The sequence below is a fragment of the Podarcis pityusensis genome (genome assembly GCF_964106645.2).
Source record: "Podarcis pityusensis genome assembly, chromosome: 1".
In the NCBI taxonomy this organism is placed as follows: Eukaryota; Metazoa; Chordata; class Lepidosauria; order Squamata; family Lacertidae; genus Podarcis; species Podarcis pityusensis.
The window spans coordinates 83486389-83507012 of record NC_138028.1 but is presented as its reverse complement, the minus strand read 5'-3'; the positions used below and the strand labels follow the sequence as shown (position 1 = coordinate 83507012).

Sequence of the window (20624 nt, the reverse complement as noted above, 5' to 3'; positions counted from 1 at the left end):
CGGGTTAAGCCGATAGAGACACAACAGCACCAGCGGCTCACTGCTCTTCAGCTGATGAGTAATCCTGTTGTGCTGATTTTGCAGTCAGTTTGCACTCTCCTTTTCAGATGCCAGAGCGTGCTTCTTGGTCTGTCTTGTACTGTACCTTCAACACTGTCGTTGTCACCTGTAATTCTATCCTCATGGCTGTCCTGAGAATATGCTGCAACAAGAACAAGTACAAAGCTTTCTCTCTCAGCTCAATCCATCTCACAGTTGTATCTTTCTTTTATGGGACTCTCTTCTTTATATGTGTGTGTCCCAGCGGCAGGTCTTCAGTTGATGAGGACAAGATGGTCTCCATGTTCTACACAGTTATGATCCCCAAGTTAAACACTTTGATCTGCAGCTTCAGAAACAAAGAACTGACAGGTGCAGTGAGGCGACTGAGCAGGTTGGGGGTGAATTTTATTATAGAATAAAAAGGCATATATTGTGCTAGATTCTTTTCTCTGGTAAGTCAGTAATCTCAAGTAACTAAAAGAATGGATCTTTTGGGATTTTGTAGAAAATATTGATCTGATCCATGGAAAACCCGATTTCAGTTTGTTCTGATTCAGCAATAAACTGTGGGTCTTCCCAGGGAAAGCAGTGAGACAAAAAATAAATTAATACCCACTCATACATAGACTAGTGCCTGGAAAGAGTGGTGAGATAGATGATAGATGATGATAGATGATAGACGATAGATAGATAGAGATAGATAGATAGATAGATAGATAGATAGATAGATAGATGATAGATAGATAGATGATAGATAGATAGATAGATAGATAGATAGATAGATATAGATAGATGATAGATAGATAGATAGATAGATAGATAGATAGATAGATAGATAGATAGACAGATAGATACAGTGCTTTTTTCTTAAAAATGTTTAGGGGTACTCTCATTTTGACTCAAGAAAGTCACCATTTTATAGTTCAAATCGGGGGAAATAAATACAGGAAATGGACAAAAGTACAAAGATTCACAAAATGTTTAGGGGTATGTGTCCCCCTGCATCCCCCCCAGAAAAAAGCACTGGGTAGACTAGATAGATAGATAGATAGATAGATAGATAGATAGATGATAGATATATAGGTAGACAGACAGACAGACAGACAGACAGATAGATGCTAGATAGATGATAGTCTGCAAGCTCAGTTCAGAGGAGAAATATGGCAGGTAGAGATGATGGTGCTGAGCCAAAGTACTGCCCATGACAACTTTCTTTCTTTCTTTCTTTCTTTCTTTCTTTCTTTCTTTCTTTCTTTCATATGCCACCCTTATCTTCCAAGGATCTCAAGGTGGTATACAGTAGTTCTCCTCCTTAGATGCAGACACAGTTTCATCAGAATAAAATCTTCAAGCAGTGATGTCCAGCCAGTCACTGTCCACATATTCTTTCCAAGGGAGTGACCAGAGAGGAGGGGGCTGGCACTGGGGACCATCATTTTTGGCTTGGCAGTCAACAAGCAAAGAGCAGAGACATCACCGACAGCACCAGACTATGCATGCCTACCTATAAGTAAGTCCCGTCCCTCCGCCCCGAGTTTAATGAGACTTACTTCCAGTTGTGTTAATAGGATTGCTGCTTGAAGCGTTCTTTCTACTTCCTCCCCAAAACACTGTGGTTGGAAGTAAAAAAGAGAGCTCTGATAATGTCATTTCCTGATTGGAATCTACAGCCGTTAGTCGCAAAATTGTACCTTGCACTGCTCTACTTGGGGAAGGTTAAGAAATGTGTCAATAACACTAATATTAAAAACCACCAAGAAATCCTCCAACTCTCTGAAAATAATAATAATAATAATAATAATAATAATAATAACAACAACAACGGCATTTATATCCTACCTTTTCTCCAGGGAGTTCTCCCCATTTAATCCCCACAATAACTTTGTGTAACCAGGCCATGATAGCCCCAGCCCCCATGGATCATTAGAAAGGAATAAAGACTCTGACAACGTGTTATGGAATTAAAATTAGGCCACAACTTTATTAAACTTCCGAATGTAGGAAGACCTTGGCTTAGGCCTTGGGCGTGCATCCCTCCCAGCCCCTCAGCCGAGGTAACTGGGGAACATCAGGGTAAATGGGATGTGGGGGTGCATGCAGGGTAGTTCACTGACAACTTTTCAGTATACGGCCAGTGACACTCATTATATAACCCCTTTTAAGAGGGGACCCTGGAATCGCCACTGCAGGGGTGTGAGTCATCACTTCACGCCTCCCTCCCCCCATTATAGGGAAGAAAAGACTAAAGGACTCCACCCAAGGCCATAAACTGCCAAAGTTGTGATGAATTGCTACAGGGAAGACAAAACCTGCCAACGTATTCCCGGTCCTTCAACAACAACCAGTCAAAGACCATAGCAGCGCCCGCTAAACAGGAAGAAAAGGTTAACCTGCAAACAGGAAAACATTAAACTAATGGGGGGTAGGGTGGGTGAGTCGACTGCATGGCTACTGTCGGCTCCACCCCCTATATATAATGGGACTGGCCCCACCTCCCAGCAATGAAACTTGACTACTTAGGCTGGGCGTGAACCTCCAAATAATAACACTGAGAGGCAGGCCAGCCCCTGTTTGCCCTGGGAACTGTAGCACCGCAAGCGATCCCACAAAGGGTACCCACAATGTAAAGTGTGAGTGCTCATTGTGACATAGATCAGGCTGAGTCACCCAGTGGCAATTTGAACCCTGGTCTCCAGCTCCTAGTCTGACACTCTGACCACTACATCGCAGGCAGGCAGGCAGAGATATTCATCCCAGATTCATGCCTAATCTGAGAAATCTGCAGCCCTAGTTTGAAAAACATATTATTGCATTTGATTGTTACACCCATCACTTTTGTTGAATTATGTGTATATTTGTAACCTATGTGTATTTGTAACCTATTAGTTAACCTAATACATGGTTGACTATATTTCTTATTGGTAATGTTTTTTCCTCTTGACTTTCCTACCTATGGACACTGGTGTGATTGAGTCCAGAGAAAATTGCTCCATTGTAGAACAGCTAATTGCAATTGCCACTAGAGCTTTCAAATTCCTCAGAGAGTCCATATCACAAATTCCCAGAATGAGGTATCCCTTTATGGCAGGCCGTCGGTTATATCATCCCTGTAGATGCTACTTCTGTGATAGAAGCAGGAGCACCCTGCAGAATTTCAGCTGAAGAAGCATACGTTTGGGGAAAGGGTCTCAGAATAGATGATGGATGAAGGAATTAAACTGCAGCAAAGCCATCAGGACAATGGTAGGCTCTCTTAATAATTTCTGATTTATACTGTACATAGCATTATGTCAGGAGGAGGCAATTTGTAGGATCATCATCAGGTGGAGGTCAGAAGTTATTTTGCATACTTCCTGCATGCCACTAAGTAGCCAACATAGCTCAGAAAATATGATTTATTGGCTTCATAACAGATAAAGGATGACAAAAATGCAAACTTTGCCTAGTCATTGATTCTGAATTATGAATCAGTATCCAGAAGATCCCCCTAAAGTTACCGTACTTTTCCGTGTATAAGACGAGGTTTTTTATGATTAAATTATGTTTATAAATTTGGTTCGTCTTATACATGGCTAGTGCATTGGGTGGACGGGGGATTGGTTCCTGCCTCGAGCTGGAGCTAGTAAGTGGCGATTGGGTGGGTTGGCTGCGATGAGGTCTGGCATCGATTGGCTGTCACTGCAACAATTGACTGGTCAATTGGCTGCTGCTGGCAGTGATGAGACAGTTGATTGTTGTTTTCGGGAATGCATAACTCAGATGGGTGAGCAATTTTCAATCTCCCCCCCTAAAACCCTCTACCACTTTGGGCATCCCCCCCCCCCAAAAAAAAAAAAACTCAACAACTGTGGTCAATCCTCTCCCAAAAAAGCTCAACATCTTTCGGCAATCTCCCCCCATTTTCTTCATTTGGAGTCCCCAAAAATAGGGGGTGTCTTATACACAGGGGCGTGTTATACATGAGAAAATACAGTACAATTTTGCATATAGCCCAGAGGCTGCTCTGCAGTGAGTCTGACTGAGGTGGGCACTTCTGTGGCAGATTTGGGAAGGGAGAGAGATCAGGATCCTAGCTCACCTCCTCCCTCTCATCCTGACTAGCTACCTGACATAGGAAGCACACATTAATCAGGCAGAGCCTGGAAGGGGCACTGGCTGAGGGAAGGAAAGTGCTGAAGGGTGGTGGTATGAGGAGTCAGCAGTGGAAAGAAGAGAGTGACTTCATTTTTATTTTAAATATTATCATTCCCACTGATGTTTGTTTCAAGACTGAAGGCTACGCTTGGTGGTTGGGTCATGGGTTTTTGAACCCCCACAAACAAATGAGTCCTTTGAACACTTTCCCATGAGTAAGTTCCACTGAACTTATAGTAAATTCACCTGAGTAAAAATCCACACTATTACACTAGTACCATTAAATTGCAATAATTGGGGGCTCTTGCTCAGATTAGAATCATATCACTTTCTTTTGTAAAGTAATATTTTTATTAGTTTTCAATTACAGTCCAATAATAGCCTAATTATAACAATGCCAATTTATAATACAATTATTAATACCAATAATTCAAATACCGAATTGTATAATTTAGTTACAGTGCCCCCGCACATGCTAGATTTGATGATTTGATTATTTTCTTTATTTCTGTGTTCCAAAATCTTATTAATTTCTATTACATTCTGGTCATAATAATAATCCCTCATACAACAACTGCAATATTAATAGCTTCTATTTGTTGTTGTTGTTGTTTAGTCGTTTAGTCGTGTCCAGCTCTTCGTGACCCCATGGACCAGAGCACGCCAAGCACTCCTGTCTTCCACTGCCTCCCGCAGTTTGGTCAAACTCATGCTGGTAGCTTCAAGAACACTGTCCAACCATCTCGTCCTCTGTCGTTCCCTTCTCCTTGTGCCCTCCATCTTTCCCAACATCAGGGTCTTTTCCAGGGAGTCTTCTCTTCTCATGAGGTGGCCAAAGTATTGGAGCCTCAGCTTCATGATCTGTCCTTCCAGTGAGCACTCAGGGCTAATTTCCTGAAGAAATCTTCTTCAGGTGCCTCCAGCACCATAATTCAATTTTTTGGCGATCAGCCTTCTTTATGGTCCAGCTCTCACTTCCATACATCACTACTGGGAAAACCATAGCTTTAACTATATGGATCTTTGTTGGCAAGGTGATGTCTCTGCTTTTTAAGATGCTGCCTTGGTTTGTCATTGCTTTTCTCCCAAGAAGCAGGCATCTTTTAATTTCGTGACTGCTGTCACCATCTGCAGTGATCATGGAGCCCAAGAAAGTAAAATCTCTCACTGCCTCCATTTCTTCCCCTTCTATTTGCCAGAAGGTGATGGGCCCAGTGGCCATGATCTTCGTTTTTTTGATGTTGAGCTTCAGACCATATTTTGCGCTCTGCTCTTTCACCCTCATTAAAGGTTCTTTTATTCCTCCTCACTTTCTGCCATCAAGGTTGTGTCATCTGGATATCTAAGGTTGTTGCTATTTCTTCCGGCAATCTTAATTCCGGTTTGGGATTCATCCAGCCCAGCCTTTCGCATGATGAATTCTGCATATAAGTTAAATAAGCAGGGAGACAATATACAGCCTTTCCGTACTCCTTTCCCAATTTTGAACCAGTCAGTTGTTCCATATCCAGTTCTAACTGTAGCTTCTTGTCCCACATAGAGATTTCTCAGGAGACAGATGAGGTGATCAGGCACTCCCATTTTTTTAAGAACTTGCCATAGTTTGCTGTGGTCGACACAGTCAAAGGCTTTTACATAGTCAATAAAGCAGATGTAGATGTCTTTCTGGAATTCTCTAACTTTCTCCATAATCCCGTGCATGTTTGCAATTTGGTCTCTGGCCCCTTCGAAATCCAGCTTGCACTTCTGGGAGTTCTCGGTCCACATACTGCTTAAGCCTGCTTTGTAGAACTTTAAGCATAACCTTGCTAGCGTGTGAAATGAGTGCAATTGTGCAGTAGTTGGAGCATTCTTTGGCACTGCCCTTCTTTGGGATTGGGATGTAGACTGATCTTCTCCAATCCTCTGGCCACTGCTGAGTTTTCCAAACTTGCTGGCATATTGAGTGCAGCACCTTAACAGCATCATCTTTTAAAATTTTAAATAGTTCATCTGGAATATCATCACTTCCACTGGCCTTGTTATTTGCAGTGCTTTTTAAGGCCCATTTGACTTCACTCTCCAGGATGTCTGGCTCAAGGTCAGCAACCACACTACCTGGGGTGTACGAGACATCCATATCTTTCTGGTATAATTCCTCTGTGTATTCTTGCCACCTCTTCTTGATGTCCTCTGCTTCTGTTAGGTCCTTACCACTTTTGTCTTTTATTATGGTAATCTTTGTACGAAATGTTCCTTTCATATCTCCAGTTTTCTTGAACAGATCTCTGGTTTTTCCCATTCTATTGTTTTCCTCTATTTCTTTGCATTGTTCATTTAAGAAGGCCTTCTTGTATCTCCTTGCTATTTTTTGGAAATCTGCATTTAATTATTTGTGCTGACACATTAAATGATTTATAAAACTAAAAGTGAGGAACTCAAACTATATGCTTGTTCTTCCTGTGTGTGGCAATTATTCTGTCCGTGGTGTTTCTTCCTGCCTGCCATGCCTTGGGCAGAACTGATATCCTATTGCTGTTCCAGAAATTTCTCCATCCCATGCTCTGTTGTTTTTCAGCTTTAACAACAGCTGCAAAAGTCACTCTGTCCAAATAAATATTACCTGTTTTTCATCTCAGCTTGGGAACAAGAGTGGTCTGTCGAACTGCAGATGACTCAATAAAGAGCCCTATCAGTTCCTTGGCAGTTCACACCCCTTTCATCCTTCCTTCCAACTGAAGATATGTGAGCAATTATCCTTTCAATTAAATTAAATTCCAAGTCCTCTATGTGTTATTCAGTTCACATTGTAAATAATAAAGGATGGGGAAGAGTCAGCTCTCAGTTTCCATAGTAAACCTTTTGCAAAATAGAGCTTCCCTCCCTTTTTCCTTTTTTTACACACACAGTTCAGTTTGAAGTTATATTCCATATTTAAATTCCAATTTCTTCCATCCTTGCTTCTACAAATATAATTTGAACTAATATTCAGAGGAGGGTTGCCGAATCATAAATGTAGAGAAGAAAACTTTAAATGAAGAGACCGTAGGCTCCCCCCCCCCGTCTTTTGCACTGAATGAAGTCTTATCTCACGTTCAAACCTTAAAGTCCTTGCAGTTAGTTTGTTCCACAGTTTGTGATATCATCTCTTCCAGCACATGTCTGTACTTTAGTCCAATTAAGCTCTAATTAACAGGAGAACCTCTGTTTCTTAATGGTGACGTTGGAGGGTTTTTGGCAGGCAAAGTGCTTTTGTACTCAGCGACACCCTGACTCCCACATTCCATGCCGGAACAAGAGCCAGGTACCGATACAAACTGTGAGTGAAGCCCACCCAACCCCCATCCCTGGGGAAATTTACAAGGATAATTACCCTCAATCATCATTAAGACAGAGCGAAACCGGAAGCCTAAAATCAAATCATTTTAGGGTTGGCACAGACTTTGGAAGTCACTGACTCAAACCTTCTGCTCAATGTATGCTCAACACACAACAAAACTAAACAAATGCATTTTAAAAATAGCTTAAGAGGGTATGTCTAAGAGGGTGGTAGTTATCATCTGCTTAGTGTTCAGTGTCCTAGTCCTAGTTCAATGACTGGCAGTGCATTTTCTAGTCTGCCTAAGGCAACAAAATGTCTTGGGTCAGCACAGGTATAACCATAGGAGGCATGATAGCCAGCAGGATACAAGGATTCAGAGTTTTCTGTGATCCAAACTTGAGTTTTACAGAAATCGCTTGTGTTTTCTTCTCTACATTCTCTACAGAACTTAAAGGCATGTCAAGGGAAAATCACAGCACCATATATGAGTTCATACTTTTGGGCTTCACTGACTCACAAGAGCTGAAAATCTTGCTTTTCCTATTCTTCCTTGTAGTCTACCTCATCACCATTGTGGGGAATCTTGGGATGATCCTATTAATCAGGATCGATTCTCGACTTCACACCCCCATGTACTTCTTCCTCAGCCAGCTGTCCTTCGTGGACCTCTGCTATTCTTCCGTTGTCACCCCTAAGATGTTGATGGATTTTGTCGTGAAAAGCAAAAGCATTTCCTTGCCTGGATGTGCAGCACAGATGGCTATGTTTTGTCTCTTTGTGGCCACTGAGTGTTTCATCTTGGCAGCCATGGCTTACGATCGGTACGTAGCTATTTCCAAGCCTCTTCTCTATACAGTCATTATGTCCAGGAAAATTTGTGCCCAGCTGATGGTTGGACCATATCTTGCAGGGCTACTAAATGCTACAACACATACCAGCTTGACTTTCCAGTTAACTTTCTGCAAGTCCACAATCAATCATTTCTTCTGTGACATCCCTGCAGTCATATCGCTCTCCTGCTCTGACACAAGTTTCAACTTGATGGTGCTTTTTGGTCTCTCCTTCATGTTTGGAACAGTCAGTGGCTTTATTGTTCTCATCTCCTACATCTACATCCTTGCGGCCACCTTGAGGATCCGCTCCAGTGATGGGAGGCACAAGGCTTTCTCTACCTGCTTTTCCCACCTCACTGCTGTCTCTCTTTTCTTTGGGAGTCTCTTCTTCATCTATGTCCGGCCCAGCTCTGGCTCCTCAGAAGATGAAGACAAGACAGTCTCCATGTTCTACACTGTGCTGATCCCCATGTTAAACCCCTTGATCTACAGCCTAAGAAACAAAGATGTGAAAGACGCAGTCAAGAGGGTGCTTAGAATGAAACATTTCTCCTGATATGCAGTTATTCATTTTTTTGCATAAAAAGTTGCTATTTCCATTCATTTGTGTTTGGGGAATTCATGAAAGGAAGTGTGTTGGCGAAGACTTGAAAAGGCCCCCAAACAGCATGAAACTCTCTGAGTCCTACAGGTAGAATAGTGGTTTTCTTTCCCATTTATGTTTGTGGGAAGGATTTTAAAAAATATATACCATAGGGAAAGAAAAGGACATGAAAGCAGCTCCCATACACCTTCTGCCCTGGAAGGAGCGAAGTGAAGATTCTTCTACCATCTTATCACCACCACCTGAGGACTGCTCAATCAGGTGGTAATTCTGTGCACTCTCATCTGGGTTCGAGAAGTCTTACTTCAGAGTAGACATGTACATAACTGCACTGTTAAATGTTGAAACAGCTAATATCTAAATGGCTAACAGTTCAAGAAAGGAATTTCACAGCAAATAAATAAATATTGCAATAGAAGCAGAGGGGCGTAGATTAATGGATGCTGGTCTAAGAAGCAGAGAAATATATTCAGATCAATGTGATCTGGTCATTCTTCATTGAATTAAATTTCAAACTCTGCACTAGCATTAAGCAGGGGACTGCACACTAAATATATGTGTGTATAGCAAAAAATCTATGGATGCTTTTCCCTTGGGCAAAAATTTGGACCAACAGCAATCAGGGCTCCCTGGCCCTTTCCCTGCCTGCAGCTCCTCTGCTCCAAATTCTCCTTAAGCACCAAGCTTGACATGACATTTGTCCCATGATTTCCCTGATAACACAAGATTGGAGCAGGGGAAAGAAGAATTAGCAAGTGTGGGTAGATTCTCATTGGGACTATGATGGGGCAGAGACTTAAAGCCCCCTACAAACCTCTCACCTTGATTCTGATCCTGTTTGCCTTCCACCCATTGATGGCGATTTGTTAAGGAAAATCAACCATCGAGTTTTGCACTGAACCTCTTTTCTTCTCAAACATTTCAAATGTATGTTTGGCTTCCAAATATACATTTGGAACACTGCAAGAGGAAAAGGGTCCCAGGGGTCAGGCTAACGCCTATAAGCTTTGGGAAGGGAAACGTTAAGCATAAGTAGCAGCAGCTTTTGTTTCCAGCCTATGCATGTGTGGGATGTGTAGTTCCCCTTAAGACCTTAAAGGGGAAACCTGGTATGTAATAAATATGTGTTTGCATGGTAGAAGGTATTTCGGGGTGGGGGGGTGGATGCTTGTTGTTTTGCACTTTGGCATCTGTAAAGAAAAGAAGATTTTTTAAAAAAAAAGTTTATTAAATATATATACATATAACTGTGTAATGTCTGTGTTTTTATTTATTGTCTGTAAATTGATTTTATGTATATCTATATCTATCTATAAAGGGACGCGGGTGGCGCTGTGGGTTAAACCACAGAGCCTAGGAGTTGCCAATCAGAAGGTCGGCCGTTCGAATCCCAGCGATGGGGTGAGCTCCCGTTGCTCGGTCCCTGCTCCTGCCAACCTAGCTGTTCGAAAGCACATCAAAGTGCAAGTAGATAAATAGGTACCGCTCCGGCGGGAAGGGAAATGGTGTTTCCATGCGCTGCTCTGGTTCGCCAGAAGTGGCTTAGTCATGCTGGCCACATGACCTGGAAGCTGTACGCCGGCTCCCTCGGCCAATAAAGCGAGATGAGTGCCGCAACCCCAGAGTCGGTCACGACTGGACCTAATGGTCAGGGGTCCCTTTACCTTTTATATCTATCTATACATATGGATAAAAGGGCAGAGTTTGCAATGAGCGGCTAAGAAAAGGAAAAAATTAAATGTAATTAATTTACATGCTTAACATAAAAAATAAATGAAGTATCTGAAGAAGTAAATAAATGGTATCTGAAGAAGTGTGCTTGCACACGAAAGCTCATACCAAGAACTAACTTAGTTGGTCTTAAAGGTGCTACTGGAAGGATTTTTTTTATAAAAAATAAAGTTAGTTAAGGGAACAGTTGGCAGAAGCTCATCATGGCTAGCTAGACATATGGGATTGGTGAGGTTTCTAGCATGAAAATCTCAGAGGCTGAAGATGTGAGTACATGCTGGGAAAGAATATCTAAAATGGCTTTATGAATACTTGAAGAAATGCTGGAAGTTGCCTTGGAGCAAGATTATGAACCTATGTTGCTCTCTGTCCTTCTGCTTTCCATTCACCCTTCCCCAAAATATGAATAAACAAATGCTCGCAAAGTCACCATAATACTCATGACCCAGTAAAGGCTGTTCTGGATTATCTATCAAATGCTGAAAAGGAAGTCAATGTTTTGCATCAATGATGTATGAACTTTATAGCTCCAAACACCTTGTTATCCACTTCCAGAAAACATTACCATTTGTGCTACTACAGCAAAACAATTCATTGCAGTATTACACCCCGCAAGAATGTCTTGCTTGCTATTCCCTCCACATCAGGGGCTGGTGCCCATTGGATCTGGTAGGGCAGAAGGCAAGGAGGTTAACAGTAGGTGCAGCCAGAGCCAGTGACAGGCGAAACCAATTAATTCTACTTTTGTCCCCACGTTCCTCCCTGCTTAGTTTTACAAGGACAGATTTAAGGGCTTATTCACACCTTTGTTTGCCTCACCACTTTCCCCCAGGAAAACCCATGGTTTAGCACTGAAATGGAACAAATGACAATTGAGTTCTCCACAGATTGTTGTTGGTTCCGATTTAGTGCTAAAGAGCAGGCTTTCCAGAGGAAAGCGCTGGGACGAAGGCAAAGCCACTCAGACTCATGGGACAAGCAGAAAACCACTTTGACCTGTGCTTTCTGAATTCAGGATACTGATGCCACCTTGAGCATCTTGGAGAAAAAGTGGGATATAAATGAAATAAATAATGTCAAATGCAAGTGTTAAACAGCTTCAGATTCTAAGAGGCTACATTTATTCTGAATTCAGAATGCTGGTGGCATTCAAAGTAATATTCTTGTTTTACAAGGCTAGCAGATAAAAAAGACAGGCTTTACTGTGGCCAAAGCATCTTTGTAGGAAAACATTTTTCAGTGCAATTAATGTTCATACCCAATGGAACAAAAAATAATTGCAGCTTTACCACCTGACAGTAGAAATTGGTCCTCAAAGCCCCAGACTGAAGAACTCAGAAGGATATAAAGATTATTGCCTTTGTAAACAACACTGGAGAGACCAAGAAAACCTCATCTGGAAGATGTGCATTGAGATCCTATACAAGACTTCTCAAAGTAAGTCCCATTAAGTTCAAATGGGACTTTCTCTCCAGTGAGTACAGGTTCTCAGACCAAAGCAACTCAGAAATTGCTACAAGTTAACTTACTACCATCATTTCAATGTTCCCATTGATGTAAGATTGAATCAGCGAAAGAAGTTGCCAAAAAATTTCAGTGCCACATTCCTAAGGAGGCCAGGACAATTATGGGAAGTGTATTTTGTTTTAAGTAAAAGAGATAAAAAAGTTAATGACTCATAGGGATATGGGAAGGCTTGTGGGGATAGTTGGTTTTTGCTTCAAATTGCACAATGTGGGTTGTATGGACACATTTTTCTCCCTCCCCGCACCTCAAATAGGATTTTTTAAAAAATCCTTCTTGTTCCATCAGTGCCCCTGCTTTTCATTACTTGCAACATTTTCCTAGCCATTGACTTCTTTAAAAGGTAGAAAGTGCATTAGGCAGAACAAGAATCTTGTAAAAAGGAAAGCAGAGAACATTATAGGTATCATTATAGGTATCGTGCATATTTTCAGAAATCATCTTTTTTCTTAAAATAGCTCCCTAAATATGCAACAGCTGAAATAGAAAACTCGTATTTCTTTATTTTGTCTGTTCTGACCAGCAGCAGCTCTCTGGGTTCCACCAGCACAGAGACACCTTCCGTGTCATTTGCAGCCTGATTCTCTTTTTCACTGAGACTCCAGGAATTGAATCAGGGACTTTCTTTATTCAGAGCATGAGCTGTGGCAAATCCCCTCCTCACAACCTATTGCATTCACAGCCTGTATTTCATCTACATTCCCTGCACTATAGTAGAACTTAGCTTCTACTTTTCTACACAGAGACATTGTGAATGGCCAATGTAAACCACACCATGGTGCATGAATTTATCTTTCTGGGCTTTGCTGGCTCTCCAGAGCAGCATATCCTCCTCTTCATATTCTTCCTAGCGGTCTACCTCATCACCCTCGTGGGAAATCTTGGGATGATCCTCTTAATCAGGACTGACTCCCGGCTTCACACCCCCATGTACTTCTTTCTCAGCAACTTGTCCTTTGTGGACCTCTGCTATTCTTCAGTTGTCACCCCTAAGATGTTGATGGATTTTGTTGCAGGGAGCAAAATGATCTCCTTGCCCGGGTGTGCGGCACAAATGTGGTTCTTTGGCTTCTTTTTGGGTGTCGAATGTTACCTCTTGGCTTCAATGGCCTATGATCGGTATGTGGCCATTTCTAACCCACTGTTGTATAAGGTCATCATGTCTAGGCAAGTTTGTCTCCAACTGCTGGCTGGCCCCTATTGTGTGGGGCTGCTAAATGGCATTACACACACAGCCTTAACTTTCCAGTTAACCTTCTGTCAGTTCAAGATCAATCACTTCTTCTGTGACATCCCTGCAGTGATATCACTCTCCTGCTCAGACACACAAATCAACAAGTTAGTGCTCTTTGCCATGTCCTGCACACTGGGCACTCTCAGCAGTTCTCTTGTCATCATCTCCTACATCTACATCCTCGCTGCCATCCTGAGGATCCGCTCTGCAGAGGGCCGGCGTAAGACTTTCTCTACCTGCTTCTCCCACCTCACCACCGTTTCCATCTTTTTTGGGACCCTCTTCTTTATCTATGTGGTACAGCCCAGCAACAGCTTCTCAGAAGATCAGGACAAGATGGTCTCCATGTTCTACACAGTTGTGATTCCAATGTTGAATCCCTTGATCTACAGTGTAAAGAACAAAGAAGTGAAAGATGCTGTAAAGAGAGTAATCAGGAGAAAGGGGTTCCTATGAAAATAGTGGGCCTGTCCTAGGACTCCTTCTTAAGCCTGAGGTGGTTAGACTTCAGGTTTGTGTGATCTAATTGGGATTGTTGTTGGCATGGAAGGGAAGATCTCCCAGGGTGGGAAGCTGGGAGAAGGAAGGGAAGTTCCCACGTGAGAGCTGGGAGGGTTCACCTTTCTCTGTGTTGGTCAAATTAAGATTTACCTGTGAAAGAGGAGTTTTGTGTGCTCTTGTTTCTTTTCTTTTTTCTGTTTTTGTTTTCATTTAGATTAGTTTTTTATTGTAATGTATTAATAAAATCTTATAAACTTTTTTGAAAGAAAGAAAGAAAGAAAGAAAGAAAGAAAGAAAGAAAGGGCTTTTTCTGTGGTGACGCCCCGTTTGTGCAATGCTCTCCCAGGGAGGCTCGCCTAGTGCCTTCATTACATATCTTTAGGCTCCAGACAAAAACATTTCTCTTTATTCTGGCCTTGGGCTGATTAACTTTATATGTCCTTTAGGGTTGCCATGTGTCTTCTTTTTCCAGGACATGTCCTCTTTTTCAGGGGTAAAATTTCTGTCCAGGTGGATTTTTTAAATTTGCCAAAATTTCTCTGGCTATACTTTCTAGATGAGACATAGACATAGCTGATGGTTGAAGACTTGCTTTCCTCTTCTCCTCTCCTGCCCCCCTCCGCAATATGCACAGCTTCTATAGCCTACATATAGTGGGGGTATTTAAAATGGGAGTTGTCATAGCATCCTCTTTTTTGCTTTTTAAAATATGGCAACTCTAATATTGAACTTTGGATGAAGGGCAGTATACAAATTTAATAAATAAATAAAAATAAGTGGCGCACACAAACCAACTCAAGTTGGCAAATATACTCAGGTTTTCGACATTTCCTCTGATTCAGCTTTAAAGAGCGGGGTTTTGTGGCGGGGACTCCAGAGCAAAAAAGGGGGGGCACTTGCGCCATCCCTGGAAAGAGTGGAGGAAAGGTAAGTTTGGATAAGCCCATAGTGGAACAGACATGTCAGGGACATGCCTAGCAGAGAGGAATCTCCAGAATTGGCTGCACCTGAGTCTCCACCTCCAGGGGAGGAGGAATTGGTTGCACCTGAGTCACCAAGAAGTAGGAGCAAGCAATTAGAGTAAAGGTGGGCCAGTAGGAGGCTGGGGAGGATGTGGCGTATATCTGGCCTTGGTTAGGGTCAGAAGCCAGTCGAGTCAACTGACTCTGATGGCGAAGGATGAGTTTTAGAAGCTTGGACTGCTGTAAGCCTGTTATTGAGGAATAAACCTCAGCTAATTAAACTGCCAGTGTTCCGTGTCTTGTGTGGGAGAAGCGCTAAACCTGACAAGACACAGAACTCCTCCAGGCAACCTATTTACTGAGTATTCATCCTAATTTGTTTGCACAAAGCTTATGTGGAAGTACCGGTAATCTAGTATGGGATCTCTGCTAAGCATTCATTCTGATTTGTTTGTGGAAAGGTTGTATAACAATGAACTTTCATCCTGACTTGTTTGCAGGGTGTTCATATGTTTTACAATTAATCATTCAGTTCAAACTTTTCAACGCAATTCCCTGTCCTCTTTCGAACCAGAAAAGGTCTTTCTTTCTTTCTAACTTCTTTAAAAAAAACTTTGACGTACTTGGCAACAGAGCACTTTAAACCACTTTAGTTGTGTAAACCTTAATTTCCTGGAATGTATTTGAATCCCTCCCTCAAAAATACTGATGATCTGGAGGCACCCATACACTTAGAATTAAAGAAGGCAAAAGTATACCTCTGAGTATATGTTCAGCCCAGGAATTTAATAGGATTGAGCTCCTAGCTTTCTCACATTAAGAATTGCTCCTAGTTTCTCACCAAGTTTTCTTCAGCAATCAGAGAGTTGCAGTTATTGTTCAACAGTTAGAAGTCAGAAACTCATGCCAATCTGCAGCAAGAGAGCCTAATCAACTTTATGCTCACCCTGTCTTAAGCAACCTGTTTTATGCAAGAAAAGGTATGCTTGTATAATATAATTAACATTGTTTCTGTAGGGTGAACAATATGACTGATTTACTGGCATAACTGCTGTTTTGTGCCCTTTTCCATTGCAAGAAAGAAAGTGTGTGTGTTTGTGTTTTAGGTATGTCAGTAAATATTTCCACAAAGCAGACCATGTGGTCAGTTTTATGATATGACACCAGAAATGTTTTGCAGAAGAGGAGTTTTGCATGGTTCCTCCTAATTAATTATGATGTTCTGGGGTTTTTTGTTTTGTTTTGTTTTAAATGCTTTCCTATATTGTATTCATCTGTGCTGTTGTATTCAGAATTACCTGGACTGGTAGGAGAAACACTTAAAGATATGGCCTCATTAATCTTTTTGAAGATATGCACATAAAACAAGAAAGCTTTCCCAGTCCTACACCTATAGCTAGGAAAAGACTGGAGTGTGCAAAGAAATATATTTGATGTGATTATATATATATATATATATATATATATATATATGGTCCTGTGCCCCCCCAAAAAAGTTACAGAACCTGGGTGTGAACCAGGAATATTTTCCCATAAAAAAGCATGCATTCCACACCTGAGTTATCATTCTTCCAATGGATTGTATTAGGAAGGGGTCTCTCTCTCTCTCTCTCTCTCTCTCTCTCTCTCTCTGTGTGTGTGTGTGTGTTTCCTGAGTTTTAGAGGGCTGAAAAGCTGCTGGTGGAACTATTTATTTTTCATTCAGTTCTTGTGGTTGCCAATTAAACAAATGAAGGTGAGGAAGAAAAGTGAGAAAGGAGGAGTATTTTTAGTACACTTGCCAACAAAAATATCTGCCCTGGCAATTTTTAAATCACCTTATTTGGGATAGAACAGAACAAATGGAATGTGAATGAAGTCAACATTTAGCGTGAAGCAGATCAGCACCTCTTGCTTGCAGTTTTCAGTTTCTTGCCCAGATTGTGAACAGCCCCATGACCTTGAAGGGCCAAATGATAAGGATATGGATAAGCTGCTTCTTTTGCACATGAATTGTTCCTGAATGTATTCCAAAGAGTTTATCAAGTCTGCCCTTAAGGCCTCCCATAAGGTGGGCTCACATACTACATTTAATGAGTGCATAGTGCGCCACTCTGCATAAATAGCTGGACTTATAAAGTTATTCACATGTAACACTCAACAAGTGCACGGACAGTGTACACAATATTAATCCATGCAGATCAAAAAGTGTACAGCCCGTCAGTGAGCACACTTCATCAGAACAGGGCTTTTAGAATTATTATGCTAATAATTCATGGAGGAGAGAGCTATCCATGGCTACTAGCCACAATGGCTATGATCCGCCCCCGGAGTGGGAGGCAGAAATGCTACTGAATACCAGTTGCTGAAAACCACAGGAGCGAGGAGTGGTTTCCCATAGGCATCTGGTTGGCCACTGTGAGAACAGGATGCTGGACTAGGTGGGTCATTGGCCTGATCCGGGAAACCGCCTCTTATGTTCTTAATGTTAGGAAGAGCCCAATTATTTGTCTCAATAAGAAGCCATTGTTTCTTCTCTAGGTGACCGGGTTTTACAAGATCCAAAAGGAGAAACAGCACTTTGGGAGTATATTTTAGGCAAATGTCTTACAAAGAATGGGTGGGAAATCTGCACTGTCTCTCCATATCTGCATCCTCAAGAGCAAGATTTTGTGCCAGCTTCCAGAGAGCAGTGGCGACAACTTTGGACACCAGCAGTGCTCAAAATGCACATGACAGAGACAACAGGCGCTTTTGTGGCTGATAGACATAATGAACCCCGGCTCTGGTTCAATAAATACACTACAGGATTTAAGCTCGTCTGCCCTAAATCTGTCAAATTTCTGTTTGCAGAGAATTCCAGCAGGTGGCAATAGTACACCACCACATTTTCTGCTCACAGAAACCCATTGGCAGGCAGTACTTTCAGCCTTGTAACTCATGTGACCCCAAGACTGCTGTCAGCCCTGTTAACTTATTTATCAGAGGGCAGCTGATATGAGCTGCTCTAGGCCTGGAGGCTGACAAATGGGTGTGTGCAAGTTCATGCACATCTCCGGGTGAATTCAGGATTAAACTAAACAACTTGGCACAAAGGTTTTCCAGGGAGCCCTTTGAAGAATCTGACCAATATGCTGTCATTCTTTTATCTCCCCCATGTTTATATCCATCCTGACATCTGTTCTTCAGCCAGGACCAATCAGTGCTGCCCACCAGCTTTCATGGCAACCTTTCACTCATCACCATCCATTAAGAAGTGGGCTATCGTGGGTGAAGGCGGTCAGGCAACTGGAAGAGAAGATGCTGAAGCTTTCTTTGACTGTGACACACAGCAAAGCTTCCTCCAGCTGCCACGCTGCCCCAAAATGTCACACAGGGAACAGAGCTTGGTGAGATCTGCTTTTATTATTAACATCACCACCATCTAGGGGGTGCAAGCAATACTTTGATCCACACCTATACAATGTTTGCTTCCAGAATTTTTCATGGGGCTTCACATTTTCATTTTTTCAAAATCTGCAAGGAAACTAAACTTTTTGATTCAATTCTTTCCCAGAGAGTGCTTCTTGTTTTTAATCCAGCCATTTTAGTGGTTGAACACTAGAATTGTTTATATTGTTCAGAATTATCAATTATGTTCCCATCTTTTAAATAATGTGAACATCTCTTGAGTCTTCTTGTCATGGAAGTGATTCAGGCCACCCTCTTCAGGCTCATTTGGTGGGTCATTTTATTGAATAATTAATTTCATTTGCTTCATGTGTCAGCCTGTCCATGACACCAACTAAAGAAATGCTGATACAAATGCTGTCTCCCTGAGCCTGTGATATTTGTTGATGTTAACCCCTAGCTAAAAATGTCACCCAAAGAGCTCCAGAATAAAGAACACGTTTGTGAGATTATCTATGGCTAATTACACACTATACCTTTAAAGCACATTCAGAGCACCTTTTCCCCCTGAAAGAATTCTGGGTACTGTCGTTTACCCCTCACAGAGTTATAATTCCCAATGACGGTGCCAAGAATTCTTTGAGGTGGAAATGTGTTTCAAACATGCTTTATAGTGTGTACACAGCCATAAGAAAATGGCCTGTTTTGTGTGGCAGAACATTAACAGTTCTTAATTAAAATATGTCATCTTTGTATTAGATTTAAGTTGCTTCATGCAACTTACATCTCGCGAATAAATAAGGAGCAGGTAGTAGGCCTACCTCGGGCTCTTTAGAGAATGACATTTAGGCAATGACTTGAGTGCAGCACCTTCCTGCACACATCCTCAATCCACGTCAGATAGTCAGAACTGTCAGTAGCAGCTGGCAGTGGGCTCGTCCACACCTATTTGTGTCATGCCTCAAAAGTACAGGTCCGAGCCATTTTCCGCTTGACCCACGCTTTTTAGCCAAGGGTCCAAGTGGTTTTTTCCCCTTGCCCTGCTCTTTTCTAAGGGAAAACCCACTCTTTAGCAAAAGATCAGAACAAAACGGCAATTTGGGGAAACCCTGAATTGCTGTTTGCTCTGACTGAGCTCTAAAGAGCAGTTTTCCCTGGGGGGAAGCCTAGGACAAGAGAAAGTATGGATAAGACTACTGTAGTGTCATTGCTGTAGCTTACTTAAATGGTGCTGCTCCACAGTTTAAAGCTCCATGTCAGAATGCTCTCCCCCTGCCCTGCCGCTGTCCCCAGGAAAACCCACTCTTTAGAGCAATCAGAAGAAACAGCAATTTGAGTTCGCTGCAGAACTGAAGAGTGGGTTTTCACTGGGGAAGCGCCAGTCAGGGGGAAGAGGGTTCTGACACTGAGCTTTAAACTGTGAGCCTGTGCCTGGAAATATGGCACAAAAGGAAGCCTTGATGAGCTCTCCTCCAGCCCCAACGTAGCCACCACCCAGCCACATCCCAGTGCTGCCCAGGTGAGCTGCAGAGAAACTAACGTCAGCCAGGGGAGTGGCTCTGCCCCACCACACCTGCCACTACTGTTTTTGTGGTGCCACCATGGCTCCCTCAGCCAGACCATTTATTGCCCTCAAGTGTTTGACACAAAGCGAAATGCATAAGTTCTCCTCATTACCTTCATCTCCTTAAAAAGATAAGAAGAGCCCTGCTGGATGAGAAGCAAAGGCCCCCGATTGTGATTTCCAGCAACTGGGATTTACAGGCATGTTGCCTGTTCACCCACATGCCTTCTCCTGGCTCTCTCCAGAGCCCTCCCCTGCAAAGATCTCAGTTGCCATGTGTGGGTCCCACACATACACCCTCAGCACCTTGTTCTCTCAAAAGCAGCAGCCGTAGCAGTCAGTGAGTCAGACTAGGAGGGGACTGCTTGCTTGACCAATTACTTTGTATGCCTGCACTCCCTTGTCTGCTATAAAGTACAGTAATCATGACACATCACAAATATATCCTGTGACAAGCTGTTCACCCAACGTCAATACAAAGCCCGATACATGACAAGCAAAGAAATGGATAGTAACCAGAGCCATTTGCAGTCTAAATTTCCAACAAAAGTAAAAAGGTATATTTGTTTACACTGTTCCAGAACACCAGTTGTGTTATTCTGTTGTGGCAAAAACAGAGTCTTGTGGCACTATAAAGCTAGCACATTTATCATGACAGAAAGTTTCAGGGACCTCAGTCCATTTCATCAGACACACAAGTTAATAATAATAATAATAATAATAATAATAATAATAATAATTTATCATTTATTTAAAAAACACATCTGGCTGGGTTTCCCAGTTAACAAAGGGAGCTCATCCCATGGATATAACTGACTTTTTCTT

General features: G+C 42.1%; 1 protein-coding gene across 1 annotated transcript; it reads left to right on the top strand.

Annotated features, from left to right (window-relative positions):
* Window positions 1-7785: 7785 nt before the first annotated feature.
* On the top strand, window positions 7786-13859 carry LOC308463550 (uncharacterized protein; the record flags this gene model as incomplete). The annotated part of the gene is made up of 3 exons (XM_080982057.1): window positions 7786-8857; window positions 11929-12082; window positions 12922-13859. Exons 1-3 carry the CDS (start codon window positions 7790-7792, stop codon window positions 13857-13859), a joined length of 2160 nt encoding a protein of 719 aa, XP_080838183.1. The 5' UTR covers window positions 7786-7789.
* Between the last annotated feature and the right edge of the window lie 6765 nt (window positions 13860-20624).